This window comes from Macaca mulatta, chromosome 16 (genome assembly GCF_049350105.2).
Source record: "Macaca mulatta isolate MMU2019108-1 chromosome 16, T2T-MMU8v2.0, whole genome shotgun sequence".
In the NCBI taxonomy this organism is placed as follows: domain Eukaryota; kingdom Metazoa; phylum Chordata; class Mammalia; order Primates; family Cercopithecidae; genus Macaca; species Macaca mulatta.
In genome coordinates, this window is record NC_133421.1 from 88,087,300 (window position 1) to 88,110,604 (window position 23,305).

The following is a 23,305-nucleotide window of genomic DNA, read 5'->3' on the forward strand; positions in this document are numbered from 1 at the left end:
ACCTAATCTATTGGGGGGACAACCAAGGGGAATTCTCTGTAGGCTGATGGGAAGCTGAGGTCTAGCAAGGTCCCTGTCTGGTGCGAGGTCTCCCAGCCAGATGGTGGCAGAGCTCAGGCTGGTGCCAGGCTTTCCCCACACACAGGCTCCTCTGGCCTCCCTCCAGGCCACTCGGTGTCATACACAGGGGAGGGGAGGGTGGACAGCTGGCAGAGACAGGGAGGGCCTGCTGGGGGGACAGGCATGCCCCTGGTGCCAAGTGCCCGGGCCTCTGCTGCCCACTGTCTTTTCCCATTCACTTCTACTTCACTCTCCCTCTCACCCCCCAAAGGCCTTAGCTCCCTGCTTCCAGCTCAAGCTGAAGTGTCTGTGAGCTGAACTAGTAAGACCCCATTTTGCCAGGAGGAGTGCCTCACGCCTGTAATCTCAGCACTTTGAAAGGCCGAGGCAGGTGGATCACCCGAGGTTAGGAGTTTAAGACCAGCCTGGCCAACATGGCCAGGCCTACTAAAAATACAAAAATTAGCCGGGAGTGGTGGCGCGCACCTGTAGTCCCAGCTACTCAGGAGGCTGAGGTAGGAGAATCTCTTGAATGGGGAGGCAGAAGCTGCAGTGAGCCGAGATTGCCCCACTGCATTCCAGCCCGGGGGACAGAGTGAGACTCCATCTCAAAAAAAAAAAAAGAGAGAGAGAAAAGAACCCATTTCATTCTACCTGTGGGAGGTGGTTCAGGCATTTGTGAAACTTTACAAATGGAAAACATAGCTCGTGAATACGTAAGACAGCCCCACAGGTCAGCATTCAAAAGGTGCAATCAGGCGAGCCAGAGTCTTCCCCTCCTATTCCCTGGCTTCCTGTGCCACCTGGGGTATTTTTCTTCTTCTTCTTCTTCTCTCTCTCTCTTTTTTTTTTTTCTACGGACCAGAAGATGCAGGCTACTCTGGGCACAATGCCTGCGAATTAGCCCTGCTCCACAAGAAGCAGCCAAAAAAAAAAAAAAAAAAAAAAAAAGATGCAGAGTGGTGGCGTGTGCACGGCTGAGTGCAGTCTGTAGACGCAGTGGCTGTGTGGCCCACACAGAATTAAAACAATTTTTGAGACAACATGAAAAAAATCTGGAAAGTTCACATCTACATTTGAATCTGGAGATTCCTTGGAAAAACAGGACACTCTGGTAGCAGTGGACCACGTTCTAGCACATTCCCATTGGCCCTTCAGGCGGGGCATGGACTCCCCAGGTCAGCACAGGCCCACCCTCCAGGGTGAGCGCCATCCCCTCCCTCCCTTCCCTGCCAGGGTCTGCAGGCGTTGAGACAGCAACTCAGCCTGACCTCTGCCTCTCCCAAGCTAAAGGGCAAGGAAGGTTATGGACTTTGGGGGATTTATTTTGAGTCTCTTTCCTAAATTCCAGGATACTGGAAATAAATCAAGCCTGGCCAGGAGGAGGAGTCCAGATCTTCCTGTCCCACTGGCCCTTCCCCCTTGGACCTCATCTTCAGTAGGCATGCTTGGCCTCTTCCTCTACTTCCCTGTGGGGGCTGGGCAGGGAGAAGCTGCGGGATGGGGGACCCTGGGATTCCCTGGGATATCACTGGATTCCTCATGCTGTGGGCTGCTGGATCTCGAGGCCTGCAGCTCCTCGCTCAGGTGGCGCTGGCGACCCGCCATGCCACAAAAGACTGAGATTCCCCTGAAACCGAGAGCTGCTTTTATCTCTCACCGGTGACAGAGAAACAAACCAGGATGCTCTGCCCAAAAGGCATTTCCAGAAATCTGGGCTCTGGCTTCTTGTTGATCAAATGCCAGAACGTCCTGGGCTTCTTTGTGGCAAGGGAGCCATTGAGCAATGGGTGTTTTGTTTTGCAGATGACAAGATTTTCGACACTGAAAAGTTTAAATGATGAATGGAAGAGCTTTGACCGGCTCCCACCCCTGCACGGGGAGGTTGCTGATTCGAGCTTCTGTGTTTGTCAAATTTGTTCCTTACAACTTTCGGCTGTTTTGCACTTTCCCTCAGCTCCAACAGGCTCAGGCCCCCAGTCCCAGAAATCATCATCTCTTCCAGTTTTAGGGCCATACAGGTCTAGCAGGGCCCATGCCGGGTACATGGCTACAGCTGTGGGGAAAGCTGTTTGTTGTTGTTGTTTCTTTTTTTAAGTACAGGATCTCAGGCTGGGTGCGGTGGCTCATGCCTGTAATCCCAGCACTTTGGGAGGCCAAGATGGGTGGATTGCTTGAGCTCAGGAGTTCAAGACCAGCCTGGGCAACATGGCAAAACTCTGTCTCTAGAAAAAACACAAAAATTAGCCTGGCATGGTGATGCACACCTGTAGTCCCAGCTACTTGGAAGGCAGAGGTGGGAGGATAGCTTGAGCCCAGGAGATGGGGGCAGTGAGCCAAGATCATGCCACTGCACTCCAGTCTGGGTGACTGAAAGAGACCCTCTCTCAAAAAAAAAAAAAAAAAAAAAAAAAGCGCCAGGCGCGGTGGCTCACGCCTGTAATCCCAGCACTTTGGGAGGCCAGGGCGGGCGGATCACGAGGTCAGGAGATCGAGACCATCCTGGCTAACACAGTGAAACCCCGTCTCTACTAAAAATACAAAAAATTAGCCAGGCGTGGTGGCGGGCACCTGTAGTTCCGTTCCAGCTGCTCGGGAGGCTGAGGCAGGAGAATGGCGTGAACCCGGGAGGCAGAGCTTGCAGTGAGCCGAGATTGCGCCACTGCACTCCAGCCTGGGCGACAGAGAGAGACTCCGTCTCAAAAAAAAAAAGGAAAAAGAAAAACACGGGGTCCCACTCTATCACTCAGGCTGGAGCGCAAGCGGCTATTGACAGGCGCGATCCGTTACTGATCAGCATGGGAATTTTTACCTGTCCCTTTTCCCACCTGGGCTGGTCCACCCGTCCTTGGGCCACATGGTGGAGGCCACCATATTGATGCTGAATTTAGTGCGAACACCTGATTGGCATAGTGCACTACAGCTGGAATTCCTGGGCTCAGGTGATCCTCCTGCTCAGCCTCCCGAGTAACTGAGACTATGAGCATGTGCCATTGTGCACAGCAGAAAACTTTTCTAACCCAGGAGTTGGCAAACTATGGGGCATGGGCTGGAGGACGATTTTTGTAAATAAGGTTTTATTGGATCGCCAGGCTCATTCAAATTGTCTGTGGCTGCTTTCACACCAGAGTTGAGTAGTTGCCACCGAGACCATCTGGCCTTCAAAGTAGAACATATTTATTTATTTATTTGTGTGGGTTTTTTTTTTGTTTGTTTGGCTTTTTTGAGACAGGGTGTCACTCTGTTACCCAGGCTGGAGTGTAGTGGTGTGATCACAGCTCACTGCAGCCTCAACCTCCCAGGTCCAAGTGATCCTCCCACCTCAGCCTGTCAAGTAACTGGGGCCACAGGCATGAGCCACCAGGCTTAGTTAATAAAAAAAAATTTTTTGGCCGGGCGAGGTGGCTCAAGCCTGTAATCCCAGCACTTTGGGAGGCCGAGACGGGCGGATCACGAGGTCAGGAGATCGAGACCATCCTGGATAACACGGTGAAACCCCGCCTCTACTAAAAAATACAAAAAACTAGCTGGGCAAGGTGGCGGGCACCTGTAGTCCCAGCTACTCGGGAGGCTGAGGCAGGAGAATGGCGTAAACCCGGGGGGCGGAGCTTGCAGTGAGCTGAGATCCGGCCACTGCACTCCAGCCTGGGCGACAGAGCGAGACTCCGTCTCAAAAAAAAAAAAAAAAAAAAAAAAAAAGAAATGGGTTTTCACTATGTTGTCCAGGCTGGTTTCAAACTCCTGGTCTGAAGCCATTCTCCCCCTTGGCCTCCCAAAGTGTTGGGATTACAGGTGGGAGCCACTGCTCCTGGCCTAAAATATTTACTATTTGCCCTTTAAGAAAACATATGCTGGCCAGGCGTAGTGGCTCACGCCTGAAATCCCAGCACTTTGGAAGGCCGAGGTGGGCAGACTGTTTGAAGTCAGGGGTTCGAGACCTACCTGGCCAATATGGAGAAACCCCGTCTCTACAAACATACAAAAAAATTAGCCGGGTATGGTGGTGCATGCCTGAAATCCCAGCTACTCTGGAGGCTGAGGCATGAGAATCTCTTTTTTTTTTTTTTGAGATGGACTCCCGCTCTGTCGCACAGGCTAGAGTGCGGTGGCGCGATCTCAGCTCACTGCAAGCTCCGCCTCCTGGGTTCAAGCCATTCTCCTGCCTCAGCCTCCAGCTGGGACTACACGCGCCCACCACCAAGCCCGGCTAATTTTTTTCTTTTTCTTTTTTTCAGTAGAGATGGGGTTTCACCATATTAGCCGGGATGGTCTCGATCTCCTGACCTTGTGATCCGCCCGCTTTGGCCTCCCAAAGTGCTGGGATTACAGGTGTGAGCCACCATGCCCGGCCAAGAATCTCTTAAACTCGGGGGCAGAGTTTGCAGTGAGCGGAGATCATGCCACTGCATTCCAGCCTGGGTGATACATCGAGACTCTGTCTCAAAAAAACAAAACAAAACTAGGCTGGGCTTGGTGGCTCATGCCTGTAATCCCAGCACTTTGGGAGGCTGGGGCAGGCGGATCACCTGAGGTCAGGAGTTCAAGACTAACCTGGTCAATATGGCGAAATACCGTCTCTACTAAAAATACAAAAAATTAGCCGGATGTGGTGGCGGGTGCCTGTAATCCCAGCTTCTCGGGAGGCTGAGGCAGGAGAATCGCTTGAACCCGGGAGGCAGAGGTTGCAGTGAGCTGAGATTGCGATTGCACCATTGCACTCCAGCCTGGGTGACAGAGCGAGACTCCGTCTCCAAAAAAACAAAACAAAACAAAGACGTATGTTGAGCCCTGCCTGGAGGGAAAAGAAGTCTGTCTTGTGCCAGGGAGAGCCGGAGTTAGGGCTTAGCTTTGGTGGGAATGGTATCAGGGACTGGGAAAGATCAGAGTAACAGCTTAGCAGGGAGAGTAGAACTTGGGGAGGTGTTAGCGGGGCATGAAGACAGGAAAAGGGCTGGGGCCTGTGGGGAGACTGGGGGCTCAGGAAAGCCAGCCCCAAAAGGTGGCCTGAGCTTCCAGACTTGCAAACTGATAGCAAACAGCAGGTCAGAGGTCTCCCCAGGAGGCCAAGTCACCCTTGTCCACACCATTGGTGGCTCCAGAGCTCACTGCCTTTGGCCCTGTGTGCATTCCTCACTCCAGCATGTGGAGCCCGGTTCTGGGGCCAGATCCTCTTCACAGTGCTCAGAGCACACAAAGATTCATGAGCTTGCATTCTGATGGGAAAGAGACAAAGCACACAACAGCAAACCATTAAGTCACTGCAAGGAAGAGGAAGAAACTAAAATCCCGGGCCGGGCGCGGTGGCTCACACCTGTAATCCCAGCACTTTGGGAGTCTGAGGCGGGCGGATCACGAGGTCAGGAGATCGAGACCATCCTGGCTAACACAGTGAAACCCCGTCTCTGCTAAAAATACAAAAAATTAGCCGGGTGTGGTGGCGGGCGCCTGTTGTCCCAGCTACTCGGGAGGTTGAGACAGGAGAATGTCGTGAACCCGGGAGGCGGAGCTTGCAGTGAGCCGAGATCACACCACTGCACTCCAGCCTGGGTGATGAGCAAGACTCCATCTCAAAAAAAAAAAGGAAACTAAAATCCTGTTATCCAGGTTGAAAAGCTGTTTCTAGGGCAGGGGGACATTTGGACAGAGCTCAGGATGAGATGAGCTGGGGGAAGGTGCTTCTGGGCAGAGGGAAAAGCAAATGTAAAGATGGTGAGGAAGGCCGGGCGCGGTGGCTCACACCTATAATCCCAGTACTTTGAGAGGCCAAGGCAAGTGGATCATCTCAGGTCAGGAGTTTGAGACCAGCCTGGCCAACATGGTGAAACCTTGTCTCTACTAAAAATACAAAAAAAAAAAAAAAAAAGCTAGGGGTGGTGGCAGGCACCTGTAATCCCAACGACTCGGGAGGCTGAGGCAGGAGAATCGCTTGAGCCCGAGAGGCAGAGGTTGCAGTGAGCCGAGGTCGTGCCACTGCACTCCAGCCTGGGTGACAAGGGCAAAACTTTGTCTCAACAACAACAAAAAAGATGCTGAGGAGGACGCGGGCTTGAGAGAAGGCCAGGCCCGTGAGACTGGACGTATGACCAAGGGGAAGAATAGAGGGAGAGGGAGACAGGCAGCCACTCCCAGGTAGGCTTTGAAACCGTCTTCGCAAAATTGTAACTGAGAAAATTATGACAGTAGAGGAAATCAGACCTAATCGACTCCATCTTCTTTTATTTTTTTGAGATGGAGTCTAGCTCTGTTGCTCAGGCTGGAGTGCAGTGGTGTGATCTCAGCTCACTCCAACCTCCACCTCCCGGGTTCAAGCGATTCTCCTGCCTCAGCCTCCTGTGTAGCTGGGACTACAGGCGCCCGCCACCACGCATGGCTAATTTTTTTGTATTTTTAGTAGAGACGGGGTTTCACCATGTTAGCTAGGATGGTCTCGATCTCCTGACCTCGTGATCCAACCACCTCAGCCTTCCAAAGTGCTGGGATTACAGGTATGAGCCACCACGCCCGGCCTCCATCTTGCTTCTAACCTTTAAGCTGTCCTTGTTCATCCGTGGGCGTAGGCCGTAGGCCGAACTAACTTTGGGAAAGAATTCAGTTCATAGTTTGACTCTGAAACAAAATTGATAACAGCCCTTTCCCGAAAAGACTCCCTTCTTGCCTGGGGTCTAGTCTGCCTTTGCAGGACTAACAAATTAGCTATAAGATTAGAAATTACAGTTTAGGGTCTTGCAACCTCTGGCTCCAAGAATCTGAACCTCCCCAAATTACTCCTGGGGATAACATCACTATTGTAAAACCGCAGATCAGTGCTTGAGATATTTTGCAGACCCTGCACTCATGGATCAGCTGACACCACCCAGACTGGTTATGTGGCTCAACCAGTTCTGCCATCCCACTCAGGAATAGAAGACAGCAAAAAAACCTCACTTCAACCTTCTAAGAGTCCATCTCCAACCTGACCAATCAGCACTCCCCACTTCCCAAGCTTCCCTACCTGCCAAATTTTCTTTAAAAACTCTGATCCCCGAATGCTTGGGGAGACTGATTTGAGTAATAATAAAACTCTGGTCTCCCGCGCAGCCGGCTCTGCGTGAATCATTCTTTCTCCATTGCAATGCACCTGTCTTGATAAATCGGTTCTGTCTGGGCGGCAGGCAAGGTGAACCCACGGGGCAGTTACGGTTTCATCCCATCTCCAGCGGGCAGGCTGCATTCCTTTTAACAAAGAACAGGCTCCTCACAAACAGCTGATCAGCCCCCCCAGGGCCGTTTCTCATCTCTGGAGGTAGAAGGTGGGCCGGACAGACACTTCCTCCCTTAGGAATTTGCTAACAGCCCCGTGTTTGGGAGAGACCCTCTCCCAGCAAGCGAGCTAGAAGAGGAGGAGCCTTCCTCTTGTGTTACAGTGATTTTCGGTTCAGGGAGTGAATCACAGGCAGTGAGGCATGGGCTGTTGGCTCAGGATTTCCTGGTGTTTCCTGCCTGGGAGAGCGGCCCCGCTCTCAGGGGCAGCAGCCCACCACTCGTTGACGTCAACTCTCCTTCCAATGAATGGGTTTCCTTTTCCGTTTGGGAAGACATAGGATGTCAATCCCATCGACCCTGTCTTTCTAACCCTGACACCTCCTGTCTGGGAAGGAGCGAGTGGGACTAACGAGAAGGCAGTGGGTGAGGGCAGGAGGGTGAGGGGGACTAAGACAGATGTCTTTTCGCCCGCAGTCATTGAGATGGGAATCCAGTAGTGTCTGACCCAGATTGTGAGCCGGTCAAGCAGCTTTGGGACACCCTGAGTGCTCCCAGGCAGGCTCTCGGGGTCACCTTTGTTGACTGGGAGGGTCTTATCTCCTCTACTTGTTTTCGGTAACTAGCCCAGAGGAGACCTCCTGACAGGAAGAATGCATACGTGCTGTCATCTTGTAAATGGAATCATTTAAAAATTGCACAATCTCTGAAAACCATTATTTAACATTTTTGCAACCTTGAAATGTATGTGTCCCGGGGCAAAGTTGTGGTTGCCTCACTCTGGTGATAGCTCTGTTTTAAACTAGCCATGAAGGCCAGAGACTCTCGGTGTGTGGTTTCAGAAGGGACTGGGTCATTCCTTGATGTTTATCCTTAGTGTAAATACTTATTAGTTTGACTTACCATGCTATCAATATTGCTGTCTGTCACTAGCAGTTATTTAAGATTGGGAATTCCCAGTGAGCCTGTAGCATGGTTGTTTGTTTCAGTACCTCGCACAGCAAAGCACCCATGTAGAAAAGCTGCCAGCTCTTTCCAGGATGATAACTAAGCTCCCAGGGCCCATGCGGCACTCACCGCTGAGCATGACGGTGTAGCCATACAGCAAGTGTTTACTCTGCAACAACTGTGGGCCAGGAACAGTGCAAAAGTGGAACCATGCAATGGATGGCCTCATTCTAGTTACTGGAAGTTAGGAAATTTGATGATTCACCGTTTCTAACTTGGAAGGGTTGAATCAAATTCCATGTAGTATTAGTTAAGCCATCTAAACGCAAAAGGCAACTCAAAGCCAATCTGAAATACTTGTTGATTGTCAACAATTTGGAAACTCCTTAATGGCACCAAATAACCAACGCTTACTTTTGGGGGTATTTCCTTTCAGTCTTTCTGTATACATACACACATTTCCTCTTTCTCTCTCTCTCACCTTTAATAAAATGACATGGTCTCTACACTACTCCTTGGTAATTTGGCTTTTACACTGAATGTCATTAAATATTCTTCCATAACATGTTATTTTTATGTATGTGTGGTCTTCCAACGTACTGATGTATCATTATTTAACCAAGCCCCTACTCCTCAAGATTTGCTTCCACACTTGATATCACGAACAAGGCTGAGATGAACATTCTTGTGGGAATGTGTAGTTGATTTCCCTGCATAATCTGTGGAAGTGGACTTTGGAGGGTTTTTTTCAGTGTGTCCATATCTTTTTTTTTTTTTTTAGACTGAATTTCGCTCTTGTTGCCCAGGCTGGAGTGCAGTGGCGCGATCTCGACTCACTGCAACCTCCGCCTCCCTGGCTCAAGCGATTCTCCTGCCTCAGCCTTCCTGAGTAGCTGGGATTACCAGGCACACACCACCACACCCAGCTAATTTTGTATTTTTACTAGAAATGGGGTTTCTCCTTGTTGGTCAGGCTGGTCTCGAACTCCCGACCTCGGATGATCCGCCCACCTTGGCCTCCCAAAATGCTGGGATTACAGGCGTGAGCCACTGCGCCCAGCCCACGTGTCCATATCATTTTAACCTCACAACACAGTAGACTATGATTATATCCTACAGCTTTTCCAGTTTCCAGGTCCCAGCCTATGTGGGCCAGCCAGGGAGCTTTGCATATTACAGATCAGAGATCACCTCTCCTGCCTTTCAGAATGCCACGAAGTTCTCCATTTTAAAATTAGCTTCAAAAAGTCTTCTTGGGCCAGGCGTGGTGGCTCACGCCTGTAATCCCAGCACTTTGGAAGGCTGAAGGTGGGTGGATCACTTGAGGTCAGGAGTTTGAAACCAGCCTGGCCAACATGGTGAAACCCAGTCTCTACTAAGAATACAAAAATTAGCCAGGTGTGGTGGCGCACACCTGTAATCCCAGCACACCTGTAATCCCAGCACGCCGGTAATCCCAGCACGCCTGTAATCCCAGCATGCCGGTAATCCCAGCACGCCTGTAATCCTGGAGGCTGAGGCAGGAGAATTTCTTGATCTCAGGAGGCAGAGGTTGTAGTGAGCCAAGATCGCACTATTGCACTCCAGCCTGGGTGACAAGAGTGAAACCCTGTCTCAAAACAAAAACCAAAAACCAAAAAACCAAAAAACAGTGTTCTTGGTGTATGAGGATGCGCTCCTTCAGTCTTTTGGGCATAGAACTGTGTGTTGCTGGGGCCAGTGATATCTGCGTACTTGGGCACATCAGGAGGGTGGAAGACTCTGTTCATCTCACACAGATTTGCTGAGACTGTTCTGTGCCATGGAGCTGCAGCCTCTGGGACTAACAGGGTGAAAGATGATTCCTCCCTCAGTCTGGTGGGGATTTTCCGTGGTTCTGTGCACCTTAGTGAGTCAGCGTTAACCAGGTTACAAGACTTCATACAAGAACAGACTTTGTTCAAGTTTAACACCTTAGGGGTGTTGTACAAGTCTAAAGAACACCCTATCAATTAGAGCCTCAAACAGTAATTCCCCCCACTTTTCAATGAGGACTCAATTTTTTTTTTTGTTTTGAGATGGAGTCTCGCTATGTTGTTCAGGCTGGAGTGCAGTAGCGGGATCTTGGCTCACTGCAACCTCCGCCTCCCGGGTTCAAGCGATTCTCCTGCCTCAGCCTCCTGAGTAGCTGGGATTACAGGCGCACGCCACCACGCTCAGCTAATTTTTTGTAGTTTTAGTAGAGACGGGGTTTCATCACATTGGCCAAGCTGGTCTCCAACTCCTGACCTCATGTGATCCACCTGCCTCTGCCTCCCAAAGTGCAGGGATTACAGGCGTGAGCCACTGTGCGCCAAGGAGTCAATTTTGACAGCCAGTGGCCAGGCTTGGCAAGACTTTGGGAGGCTAAGGCAGGAGGATCGCTTGACCCCAGGAGTTCGAGACCAGCTTGGGCAACACAGTGAGACCACCCCATTTCTACAAAAAATTAAAAAATTAACCGGGCACGGTGGCACACGCACTTTGGTGGTCCCAGCACTTTGGGAGGATCCCCTGACAGCTGGTGAGTTGGAGCCAAATGTGACGCTGCTCTTAGAGCCCCTGCGCCGCATCCTTTCCTCCGCTACCTGTGACAAGTGACTGCAGGAATGCAGGCCGCCTGGAGCCCTTGCGGGTTTAACGGGCAGACTTCCGACCCACTCCTGTGGCGCGACCACTATTCCTCGCCTGTGTCCCCCAGAGGGGAAACTGAGGCTTGGGGGCGGTGCAGGGCCTCCCTCCCCGGGCCAGGGCTCCGGCGCCTGCGCGCCTGCACCGTGTCCGCGCTCGCGTTTATCAATAAAGTTCGTGCGCGCCGGGAGCGGAAGCGGAAGCGGTGAATCTCCATGGCGGTGGCGGCGGCAGCGGCGGCGGGACCCGTGTTCTGGAGGCGACTACTGGGCCTCCTGCCTGGCCGCCCAGGGCTGGCCGCGCTCCTGGGACGCCTGTCCGACCGCCTCGGCAGGAACCGGGACCGCCAGCGCAGGAGGTGAGAGAGGCGGCCAGGCTGAGAGTGCAGCCCTCGCGGCTGCGGCCCGGCCCCCCGGCGCTCAAACTCCCGGGCCCAGCGTCCTGGGCATCCGCAGCAAGTCCCTCCCTGGTTCCTGGGCCCATTTCTGCCTCCCGGGGGCTCAGCGCCTGACCGATGTGCTGCTTCACTGGCCTTCTTGAGGGAGGGTGGGCGACTCGTGTGCCATTGTTCAGGGGGCCCTGCGCAGCCCGGCCAGTTCTTGCTCCCCCTCTACACCGTGCTTGTTGGCGAGCCCCGGCCACCGTGCACTTACACGTTAAAAGGGGGACTGTGTGTGCATTCAGGAGCTTCGGTCAAGCTCCAGAGGCTGCTTATATCATGGTTTCGGCCCCAGGATGTGAGTGTCGGAGAGTTCAGAGGGGTCTTTTCCTTAAGTAATCCTGGCTGTGAGGTGACTTGGCGTGAGTAATCAGCCTTGCTGGGATTTTGTGTATACAGCGTTTCTCACATCCTGCCAGAGAGAGCTGTGAAGCAATCCTTAGTAACACTCAGGCATGGGAAGAGGAGCCACTCGAAACACTTTACACATTTCAAAGGGCCTGTGTTCTGGAAAAGTACTGAAGTTATGTAAATGATGAAGTAGGCTTTGGAGCAATTTGTTCAGGCAGTGGTCTTTTAAAATAAACATTTGCCAAGAACATGCTGACCCGAGGCTTGCTAATATTAAAAAAAGGGGGATAAATAATTCTCTTGTGTGCAAATAGTTTTCTTTTCTTTTCTTTTCTTTCTGTCTTTCTTTCTTTTTTTTTTTTTGAGACGGAGTTTCACTTTTGTTGCCTTGACTGGAGTCCTGTGGCGTGATCTTGGCTCACCGCAACTTCCGTCTCCCAAGTTCAAGCGATTCTCCTGCCCCAGCTTCCCGAGTAGCTGGGATTACAGACACGAGCTACCACGCCCGGCCAATTTTGTATTTTTAGTAGAGACAGGATTTCTCCATGTTGGTCAGGCTGGTCTCGAATTCCCAACCTCAGGTGATCCGCCCACCTCGGCCTCCCAAAGTGCTGGGATTACAGGCGTGAGCCACCGTGCCTGGCTGCAAATAGTTTTCTTAATTGAGCCTAACGCTTGATCTTTACAAAAAAAAATCTTAGAACTGCTTCCTTTAGTTGAGATTGCGTTGTGTTAGATTTTCTATCTGTACCTGTACTCCTTGGGTGAGATTTGACCTCCTGGGGTCAGACATCTAGTACAGAGATCTGGGGTCCAGTCATGTGTGCTGATTCTAGGTACAGAAAAAAGCTTGCTGTTCATGGTGATCTATGGTGGAAGATTTTCATCGTAAACTCAAGTTTGATTTAGGGGAATTTTTAGGTGATAGAATCAGGGCAGGATGGTGCTCTTGGAAACCTGCTAATTTTCACATTGGTGAACCCCGCAGGACTGGGACTGTAAAAGAAATGGCCTCTCCATTTTTTGCATTTTCATTTTTTCAGTGTTTAGCAAAAGACCTGCTCATCTCAGTGGGTGGTGAAGTCAGATGACTTACACATCCTGGCATCAAATCACTGAGATTTGGTTTACAGTTTCAAAAAAATGTTCTACCCTCTAAGACAAGATTTAGGTGACTTTGTCATTTCTCTCTATATGTTTAAACTATATGAAAAACAGTTCATTATTAATCATTGTTCAACATTGGAATTGATTACTAAAGGATGTTGGGGCAGTTGACACAAATTCTTTTAAAAATCTCTCATGAGTGTGCTTTTTTGTTTGTTTTTTTTCTGAGACAGAGTCTTGTTCTGTCGCTCAGGCTGGAGTGCAGTGGCGTGATCTCGGCTCACTGCAACCTCTACCTCCCGGGTTCAAGTGATTCTCCTGCCTCAGCCTCCAGAGTAGCTGGGACTACAGACACATGCCACCACGCCCGGCTAATTTTTGTATCTTTAGTAGAGACAGGGTTTCATCATGTTGGCCAGGCTGGTCTCGTTCTCCTGACCTTGTGACTGGCCTGCCTCGGCCTCCCAAAGTGCTGGGATTACAGGCGTGAGCCACCGCGCCCAGCCGCTTTTTTGTTTTTTGTTTTGGTGGTGGTAGGGGCAGTGTGGCACTGGAGATAGTCCAAATTGACTTTCTAAACTCTTTTTTTAAAATTGTATGAGTGGATGCAGTTTGTGTGCCTTCATCTTTCTTCATTAAGCTGAGAGAGATGATTGTTTCTCTGGGACAACAGTTCAACCAGCAAAACTCAGTTTCTTGAGCAGTAGGACAGAAGTTCTTGTTTTGTAATCCTTGGAAATAATGCCTGTGGTAGGACTGAGGATAACTGCTTTGACTGGTATTGAGTGGTAGTGTAGGTTTCTGAGCCTTTTTTTTTTTTTTTTTTTTTTTTTTTGCCTTATTCGGTTTGCAGTTTTTTCCTGATGCGTTGTGGCCTTGGTGTTCGAGTTATTCATGTTTGTTGTGGCTGCTCACCCTGTATTGGCTGCTGACTTTCATTTCTTCTCCATTATTAAGTTGCACCTCCCAATTTCTCATTCCCCGAATGATGTGGTTTCTTGTAACTCGCTGATCATTGATTCATTGATAATAGTTCTGTGCAGTCATGAGCTTGAATTATTTTAGGTTTTAGCTTGTCGATCTGAGTCAGCTGTTGGAGGGCCAGTGAACCCTCGTGAGGGGACGTTCCTTTTACTGCCGCGGTTTCCTTTCAGGCACAGAGACAGCCACAGAGACAGAGAACTCTACTTAAAATTACTTCTAATTAATGATTTAGAAGCACTGTCATTTCCTCTTAAGCTAGCATCTGACTCATTATCATTAGGGACTGCTGGATCCATTAATTTATTCATCATGTGTGTATTGAGCACTGCTGTGCTGTGCTAGGTACTCAGGAAGCAAAGATAAAGACGCAGCCCCACCTCCAAGATGCTCCTACCGGTAAACAATTACAAGAAGTAGGTAGAAGGTCATGGCAGTACCTTGGAGAGGCACCTGAAGGTCATGGAAGGCTTCCCGGTGCAATGGCTCAGAGCTGTGTTGAAGGAGGGGTCAGAGTAGTTAGGCTCGGTGAAGAAGAGGGGGAGTGGATGTTCAAGAAATGATAGTGACATGGACTGCAGCGAAAGACAGTTCTGAGGTCCCACCAATACTGAAACCATTTCTAGGAGCTGACTAGGGGTACCAAGTACGGGATGGAGGGAGGGAAGAAGAGGGGCTAGGAGCAAGCCAGTCTGGGCCAGAGACCCAGGAAGACAAGTTCTGAGATTCCACGTATGATTTCTTTTGATTCTGGCTCGGCCTGAGATGGTGGGGGCTTTTATGTGAAGTCAGGGGCAGTGGGAGCAGAAAAGAGAGCTGGGTTAGAGTCAGTCTTAATGGGGTACATGGATGTTGGTACATTTCACGAAAACGGAGTAAAGAAGAGGCTCAGGTTTTGGGGATAATGGTAAGGTACATTTGGGTCATGTTAATCAGTGTCCAGGTTCCTCAGGAGAGGGAGACAGATGCTTCAGATAGGGTTTTTTTTTGAGTCATCTGGCTTCACAGAATGGTCTTGTTACTTGGAGTAGATGAGACCAAGTGGGAAATGTATCGTGAGGGCATTAGTTCCTAATCTTGAACCTGCCTACTATACAAGGAAATATTTTATCTGTGGCTTACTTTTTTTCCTCTTTAAACTATTTTCAGTTTTAGCTATATGTGCAGAATCATCTTTTTTTTTTTTTTTTTTTTGAGACAGAGTCTTGCTCTGTCGCCCAGGCTGGGGTGCAGTGGCCGGATCTCAGCTCACTGCAAGCTCCGCCTCCCGGGTTTAGACCATTCTCCTGCCTCAGCCTCCCGAGTAGCTGGGACTACAGGCGCCCGCCACCTCGCCCGGCTAGTTTTTTGTATTTTTTAGTAGAGACGGGGTTTCACCGTGTTAGCCAGGATGGTCTCGATCTCCTGACCTCGTGATCCGCCCGTCTTGGCCTCCCAAAGTGCTGGGATTACAGGCTTGAGCCACCGCACCCGGCCAGAATCATCTTTATGTTTGAAACTTTTTCACAATTCTAGGAGCTTGTTGAGTGTGTATGTTGGATGGGTTAGGGGTTCCTAACTTCTCTGAGTTATAAGAGGGAAACAGGTGTCCAGCAGATTGTTTTGAATTAGATTTTTTTTTTTTTTTTTTTTGAGACGGAATTTCACTCTTGTTACCCAGGCTGAAGTGCCACAAGCTGTGTCTCCCAGGTTCAAGCGATTCTCCTGCCTCAGCCTCTCGAGTAGCTGGGATTACAGGCATGTGCCACCAGGCCCATCTAATTTTGTGTTTTTAGTAGAGATGGGGTTTCTCCATGTTGGTCAGGCTGGTCTCGGACTCCCGACCTCGGTGATCCTCCTGCCTCAGCCTCCCAAATTGCTGGGATTACAGGCGTGAGCCACCATGCCCGGCCTAGATTTTCTTTCATTGGGCCGGGCGCGGTGGCTCAAGCCTGTAATCCCAGCACTTTGGGAGGCCGAGACGGGCGGATCACGAGGTCAGGAGATCGAGACCATCCTGGGTAACACAGTGAAACCCCGTCTCTACTAAAAATACAAAAACTTAGCCGGGCGAGGTGGCAGGCGCCTGTAGTCCCAGCTACTCGGGAGGCTGAGGCAGGAGAATGGCGTGAACCCGGGAGGCAGAGCTTGCAGTGAGCTGAGATCCGGCCACTGCACTCCAGCCTGGGTGACAGAGCGAGACTCCGTCTCAAAAAAAAAAAAAAAAAAAAAAAGATTTTCTTTCATTGTAGTGGCAGGTCACTTGTTCAATGTGTAAGTAGTTTTTACTCTGAGGGACCATCAGATTTCCAGAAGTTACTTTTTTTTGAACTTTGTGATGTTGGGATTCAGTCTTCCTTACTCTTTAGAGTTTAATATAACCATCTCTTGGTTTGTTTGTTTGTTTGTTTATTTATTTATTTATTTATTTGAGATGGGGTCTCGCTCTGTCGCCCAGGCTGGAGTGCAGTGGCCGGATCTTAGCTCACTGCAAGCTCTGCCTCCCAGGTTTACGCCATTCTCCTGCCTCAGCCTCCCTAGTAGCTGGGACTACAGGCGCCTGCCACCTCGCCCAGCTAGTTTTTTTTTTTTGTACTTTTTAGTAGAGACGGGGTTTCACCGTGTTAGCCAGGATGGTCTCGATCTCCTGACCTCGTGATCCGCCCGTCTCGGCCTCCCAAAGTGCTGGGATTACAGGCTTGAGCCACCGCGCCCAGCCCTCTTGGTTTATTTATAGCAGTCTAATGGATGGGAAGGGGATGTTTAGAATCAAAGCATAGTTTTCCCCAATAATTCAGATTTGATCTTGCAGTGAATTAAAAGATTTATAACGGACTGACTTTCCCAGTTGTAGCTTTAAGTTAATGTTAATATGAGTATCCCTGAGCACATTCTAGTTGGTGGTGTGTTAGACTCCAGCAGACAGAGACCTGCCTGGGGTTAAAATGGTTGGAATGATAATCCCTTTGTTAGCGGGATCTGGTTTATGTAAATGTGTTGATTTTGAGGGTGCTAGGAGTCAGGCTGGCTGAAGCCCTTTGGAGTCGTAGAACATGTGATTGATTCTCATCAGGCACTTAGATGTGCCTGGTGCATTTGGCTACCCAAGCTGTATTGTGGGTTATAAATATATTTTGGATTTCTGGCCCCCAGTGTAATCGACTTCTTTTGGCTAAGCCAAGGGGAGAGTCATCTAGTCAGCATGTAGCTGAATGCTGGCGGCCTGGGCCTCTCGTGCCGGACTTGTTATGGGAGTTCAGCCGACCGTTGGTCTTTTGTAACCTACGGGAATCCACACTCACTTCCCTTACTCGGGGTTAGGTCTTGCATTAGTCAGGAAGGGCCGCCTGCTGCCAGGGTTGCAGGAAGTACGGTACCTTCTTGTAGTTTCTGGAGACTTTCTCAGGAAGTGTTATGACTGTTGCTTTTTCTCATCAGTTCACTTTTTTACATTTAAATATTTGTGACGGAGGGGGTAGGGTGAGTTTTTCTCAAAAAGTAGTTTCTGAAAATATTGCAATCCAGAGAGCTCAGTTTCTTTTAAAAACTTCTTTTTTCATGGTTTTGTACAGATTTGGATGGGCTCCAGGCCACAGAATCTGTACCTTGAATGTTATCTTACGGTTAAAGAAGGGGCCCCTGGACCTTCAGACCACGCCTCTGAGGGACACTGGATTACCGACCTGTGTTCAGTATAGAGCGCAACTTCTGCCCTGTTCGGTGAAGACAGTCCTCCAGCTTTACCGTACTCTTTCATGAAAGTTCATCAAAACATACCCAGTTTTGAAAAAAACTCCAAGAAGTTGGCCTGTTACATGTGTGCCATTGGTGGGACACAGTAAGTGGGTGACAGTAAGTACTGCAGCTCTAGGGGGAAACATGTGTTCTCCGACATTAGGAGATGTGGAAGGGACATCTAAAGGTTCTGTATAGACCGCGGTGTAATTCCCTGGTGTTTGCCTGTCTTCAGTGGCGTCCCTTCCCTGAGAACGCGTCGGTAGGGCCTCTAGGCGCTGTTGACACATGGTGAGAAAGGCGAGGGCTGCCAGTGTTTTCCACGAAGCAGAGCACGCGCAGCTGCAGAATGGTGAAGTGGAAACCATCACCCCACAAAAGGGAGAAATGCCTTCTGTTTTCCCCAGGTTTGTTTGTTTCTTTTCTTTTCTTTTTTTTTTTTTTTTTTTTTTTGAGACGGAGTCTCGCTCTGTCGCCCAGGCTGGAGTACAGTGGCCGGATCTCAGCTCACTGCAAGCTCTGCCTCCCGGGTTCACGCCATTCTCCTGCCTCAGCCTCCCAAGTAGCTGGGACTACAGGCGCCCGCCACCGCGCCCGGCTAGTTTTTTGTATTTTTTAGTAGAGACGGGGTTTCACCGTGTTAGCCAGGATGGTCTCGATCTCCTGACCTCGTGATCCACCCGTCTCGGCCTCCCAAAGTGCTGGGATTACAGGCTTGAGCCACCGCGCCCGGCCCTGTTTGTTTCTTTTCTTTCTTTGCTTGCTTTCTTTTCTTTTCCTTTCCTTCCCTTCCTCCTTCCTCCTTTTTCCTTTCCTTTCCTTTCCCAGATGGAGTCTCGCTCCGTCGCTCAGGCTGGGGTGCCGTGGCGCAGTCTCGGCCCACTGCAACCTCCGCCTCCAGTGTTCAAGCGATTTTCCTGCCTCAACCTCCCCAAGTAGCTGGGATTGCAGGTGCCTACCACCACGTCCAGCTAATTTTTGTATTTCTTTTTTTTTTTTTTGAGACGGAGTCTCACTCTGTCGCCCAGGCTGGAGTACAGTGGCTCAATCTCGGCTCACTGCAAGCTCCGCCTCCCTGGTTCACGCCATTCTCCTGCCTCAGCCTCCCAAGTAGCTGGGACTACAGGCGCCTGCCACCTCGCCCGGCTAGTTTTTTTTATTTTTAGTAGAGATGGGGTTTCACTGTGTTAGCCAGGATGGTCTCGATCTCCTGACCTCGTGATCCGCCCATCTCGGCCTCCCAAAGTGCTGGGATTACAGGCGTGAGCCACTGCGGCCGGCCGCCTTCTTTTTTTTTTTGAGACGGAGTCTCGTACTTTCTCCCAGGCCGGAGTGCAGTGGCGTAATCTCAGCTTACTGCAAGCTCTGCCTCCCGGGTTCATGCCATTCTACTGCCTCAGCTTCCTGAGTAGCTGGGACTACAGGCACCCGCCACCACACCTGGCTAATTTTTTGTATTTTTTAGTAGAGACGGGGTTTCACCATGTTAGTCAGGATGGTCTCGATTTCCTGACCTTGTGATCCGCCTGCCTCGGCCTCCCAAAGTGTTGGGATTACAGGCATGAGCCACCGCGCCTGGCCTAATTTTTGTATTTTTAGTAGAGACCGTTTCACTGTGTTGGCCAGGCTGGTCTTGAACTCCTGACTTCATGGTCTGCCTGCCTCGGCCTCCAAAAGTGCTGGGGTTACAACTGTGAGTCACTGCATCCGGCCCCCAGGTTTCTTTTGTAAACAGGTGTGTTCCAGAGCTTCTCAGCTGCTTCCTGCTCTCACTATTTCAGTTTGGCTGATTCTTGTGAGCTCAGGTCCCACTGAGGCCTCTCATGGGGGCAAGTGTGTGTAGGGCGCAGTGTCCTGCCTGGGGCTGCCTGGGTGGCTAAGCAGGCTTCCCTCTCCTTGCTTGGCGGCGGCCCCAGTCCTGGCTCGCTGCTTGGTCAGAGCGGTTCAGATGTGGAGCTTCCTCAAGATGATGGGAAGAAACCTTCCTCCCCTCCCCCAGGCACCCCGCTGCCTTCTTTGGCCCTGTCTCGGTAGAGGGGTGGGCCCCCAGGTCAGGGGTCCTCAGCACTTAGGCCCAGCGCACTCCTCAGTTCAGGGAATTTGCCTGCATATTCCACGGGAAGCCTTAAGTCAGGCGACTGAACCTTTCTCCGGAGTCAGGCTTCCTGGCGTGGTGGCTGGAGCTGGGCCACTGGCTGGTCCTCCGAGAAGATGCTGGTCTCATTTCACCTTTAGAATGGCAGCCTGAGGATTGTTTTGCATTGTCTGTCATTTGTTTTGGTTGTTGCTGAGGTTTGTTTGGTGATGTAGTACAGCTGGTCTGATTTTGAATGCGGGGGCACTGGTGGTAGGGAGTATCACCGGCTCTTCTCCTGGTCCTGTTCTCTCAACTTCTCCAGTATTCCAGAGTAAACGAGTGGCCTTCAGAGAGGCAAGGGTGGCAGAAGCTTATTATCTGACTCCCCAGCCCCCACCACTTCCTCCTTCCTATAACTAGAACTGGGTGCTAGAAGGTGTCTAGAAAGAGATGATTCAGGGGAGCCCAGGTCTCGATGTGGAAATTGTGTGTGTACTGGTTTAGTTCCCTAAATGGCGAATGTCACATGTAACTAGGCTTTTTTGGTAAAATAACCACAGCCTCTCTGCCTCCTCACGTCTCTTGGGGCTTTGGGACTGGGCCATGTGCTTTCTTGGTAAGTAAGCCTACCTGGGGTGGGGGAATTGCTTGTGCAGGTGGTCAGCCCCTGGAGGCTGGGATTACTATGCAGTGGGGGCTGCTCCAGCACGGGGATAAACCTTTTCTGAGAAAATTCCCAGGAGTTACATTGTAAAAAGCCGGGAACTAACCCCCATGGGGTTCTGTCTGATGTGAAAGAAAAAAAATAGGTCCCTGAGCAGCGAGCAGTGTAGTTTCAGAGCAGGAACTGGCTCCTTCTACCCTGGCTGCTGTGCTGCCGTTAGATGATGGTGATGATGATTTTTTTTTGAGACAGTCTCTCTCCATCACTCAGGCTAGGGTGCAGTGATGTGTGATGTGATCTATGCAACCTCCACCTTCCAGGTTCAACCGATTCTCCTGACTCAGCCTCCCCAGTAGCTGGGACTATATGCATGAGCCACCACGCCCAGCTACTCTTTTTTTTTTCTTTTTTTTTTTGAGACGGAGTCTCACGCTGTTGCCCAGGCTGGAGTTCAGTGGCGCGATCTCGGCTCACTGCAAGCTCCGCCTCCTGGGTTCACGCCATTCTCCTGCCTCAGCCTCCTGAGTAGCTAGGACTACAGGCGCCCGCCACCGCGCCCGGCTAATTTTTTGTATTTTTAGTAGAGACGGGGTTTCACTGTGGTCTCGATCTCCTGACCTTGTGATCCGCCCGCCTCGGCCTCCCAAAGTGCTGGGATTACAGGCTTGAGCCACCGCGCCCGGCCTCTTTTTTTTTTTTTTGAGACGGAGTCTCGCTCTGTGGCCCAGGCTGGAGTGCAGTGGCCAGATCTCAGCTCACTGCAAGCTCCGCCTCCCGGGTTCACGCCATTCTCCTGCCTCAGCCTCCCGAGTAGCTGGGACCACAGGCACCGCCACCTCGCCCGGCTAATTTTTTGTGTTTTTAGTAGAGACGGGGTTTCGCCGTGTTAGCCAGGATGGTCTCGATCTCCTGACCTCGTGATCCGCCCGTCTTGGCCTCCCAAAGTGCTGGGATTACAGGCTTGAGCCACCGCGCCCGGCCTAACTTTTGATTTTTCTAGAGAGGGGGTTTCTCTATGTTGCCCAAGTTGGTCTCGATCTCCTGGCCTCAAGTGATCCTCCTGCCTCAGCCTCCTGAAGCACTGGGATTATAGGCAAATGCTACTGGGCCTGGCCATTCAGTTTTTTTGAGTGAAACCAGCCCAGATGTGATCTCCTTGGCATATGTTGTCATTGTGGTGACCTGTGTAAAACACTCAGCTCCTTTCTTAAGCACCTTCCTTTTTTAGGTATATAAAATTGCCACTTGAAGGTTGAGTCTCCTCCATAATGTATTCATGAAATGTAGTTGGCTTTCAGCTCCTTCTCTTTTCTAACAAAAATGAACCTGTCAGTACACAGATTAAACAGGAAGCCAACATATAAAAGCCTTCAAGAACTCTTGGCCTGAGGCCCTGGTGGAACATTCCCAGTGACAGCTGCCTGGTAAGGAGGAGACCTGCCTAGGATAGCCCCAGGGCCTCTGGGCTCATCAGCTCTGTACCTGCCAAAGTGGGTCTGCAGGTAGGACGGAGGTGATAGGTGAACCCTGACACCTGTGTAGGCTTTGTGTGTGTGTGCGTGTTCTCTGAACTGTTGAGGCCCTCTTGGGTTTTTCTGTTGAAAGTGGTCTTGTTCCTGTTTATTTCTTTCTGCACTTGACCTCTAGGGTCAAGCGATCGTCCCACCTCAGCCTCCCAAGTAGCTGGGACTATAGGCACATGCCTCCACGCCTGGCTAATTTTTTTTTTGTTTTTAAATTTTTTGTAGAGACAGGGTCTTGCTGTGTTGCCCAGGCTGGTCCAGAGCTCCTGGCATCAAGCAGTTCTCCTGCCTTAGACTCCAGAGTGCTGGGATTACAGGTGTGAGCCACTGCACCCAGCCCAGTTCCTTCTGCTTATATCCCTTCATACTTCCTGCCTGGAACACCCTCCCCTCTGCATTCCTTGTTTGAATCCTACTAGCTTTCCGAGGCCCACTGGAGGTAGAATGCTGCAGAACCTTCCCAGTAGCCCAGGCATCACCAGCTCCCATTTTTGATGCCTTGAAGAACATACACTGTCTATTTGGACGTTGATTTAATTGTAGCATCTTGTCTTGTGTTCTTAGATGATGTCAGGTATGGAAGTCTGTGAAAGCTACGAAGGTTGTGGGAGGGAGAGACTGCCTGGTTCTTCATTTGTATCCTCCATGGTATGTCATACGTGCTTACACGATGGCTTTGTTGAGGGTTAAGTTGAACTTGCCCTCTCTTGGGTTGCCATGTGCCAAGGAGTGTTTCTTCTTCCTCCCTTTTTTTTTTTTTTTTTTTTTTTTTTTGCAGGGGGCCAGAGTCTTGCTCTGTCACACAGGTTGGAGTGCAATGGCGCGATCTTGGCTCACTGCAACCTCTGGCACTGAGGTTCAAGCGGTTCTCCTGCCTCAGCCACTGCTGGCTATTTTTTTTTTTTTTTGAGACAGAGTGTTGCCCAGGCTGGAGTGCATCTGTGGGATCTCTGCTCTCTGCAACCTCTGCCTCCCAGGTTCAAGTGATTCTTCTGCCTCAGCCTCCTTTGTAGGTGGGACTACAGGTGCGCGTGCCACCATGCCCGGCTAATTTTTGTATTTTTAGTAGAGACAGGGTTTCACCACGTTGGTCAGGCTGTTGTCGAACTCCAGACCTCATGATCTGCCCGTCTTGGCCTCCTAAAGTGCTGGGATTACAAGCATGAGCCACCACGCCTGGCCCAATTTTTGTATTTTTAGTAGAGACGGGGTTTCACCGTGTTGGCCAGACTGGTCTTGAACTCATGACCTCAGGTGATCCACCCACCTTGGCCTCCCAAAGTGCTGCAATTACAGGCATGAGCCACCACGCCCGGCGCCTTTTCTTTTTTCTCTTTTCTTTTTTTCTTTTTGAGACGAAGTCTCACTCTGTCACTCGGGCTGGCATGCAGTGGTGTGATCTTGGCTCACTGCAACCTCCACCTCCTGGGTTCAAGCAGTTCTCCTGCCTCAGCCTCCCAAGTAGCTGGGATTACAGGCGTGTGCCACCATACCCAGCTAATCTTTTTGTGTTTTTAGTAGAGACGGGGTTTCACCATGTTGGTCAGGCTGGT

General features: G+C 50.5%; 1 protein-coding gene across 26 annotated transcripts in view; it reads left to right on the forward strand.

Moving 5' to 3' along the window:
• Nucleotides 1-11,063: 11,063 nt before the first annotated feature.
• PGS1 (phosphatidylglycerophosphate synthase 1) overlaps nucleotides 11,064-23,305 on the forward strand; it is a 49,380-nt gene continuing 37,138 nt past the window's right edge. For 23 of the 26 annotated variants that reach the window (XR_013405723.1, XR_013405722.1, XR_013405724.1 and 20 more), the window contains exon 1: nucleotides 11,095-11,254. Coding sequence is in view for 4 of the 26 variants with exons in the window: in XM_028835559.2 (XP_028691392.1) it covers nucleotides 11,112-11,254 (143 nt within the window). In the remaining 22 variants the exon portion in view is untranslated. 26 annotated transcript variants of the gene reach the window in all.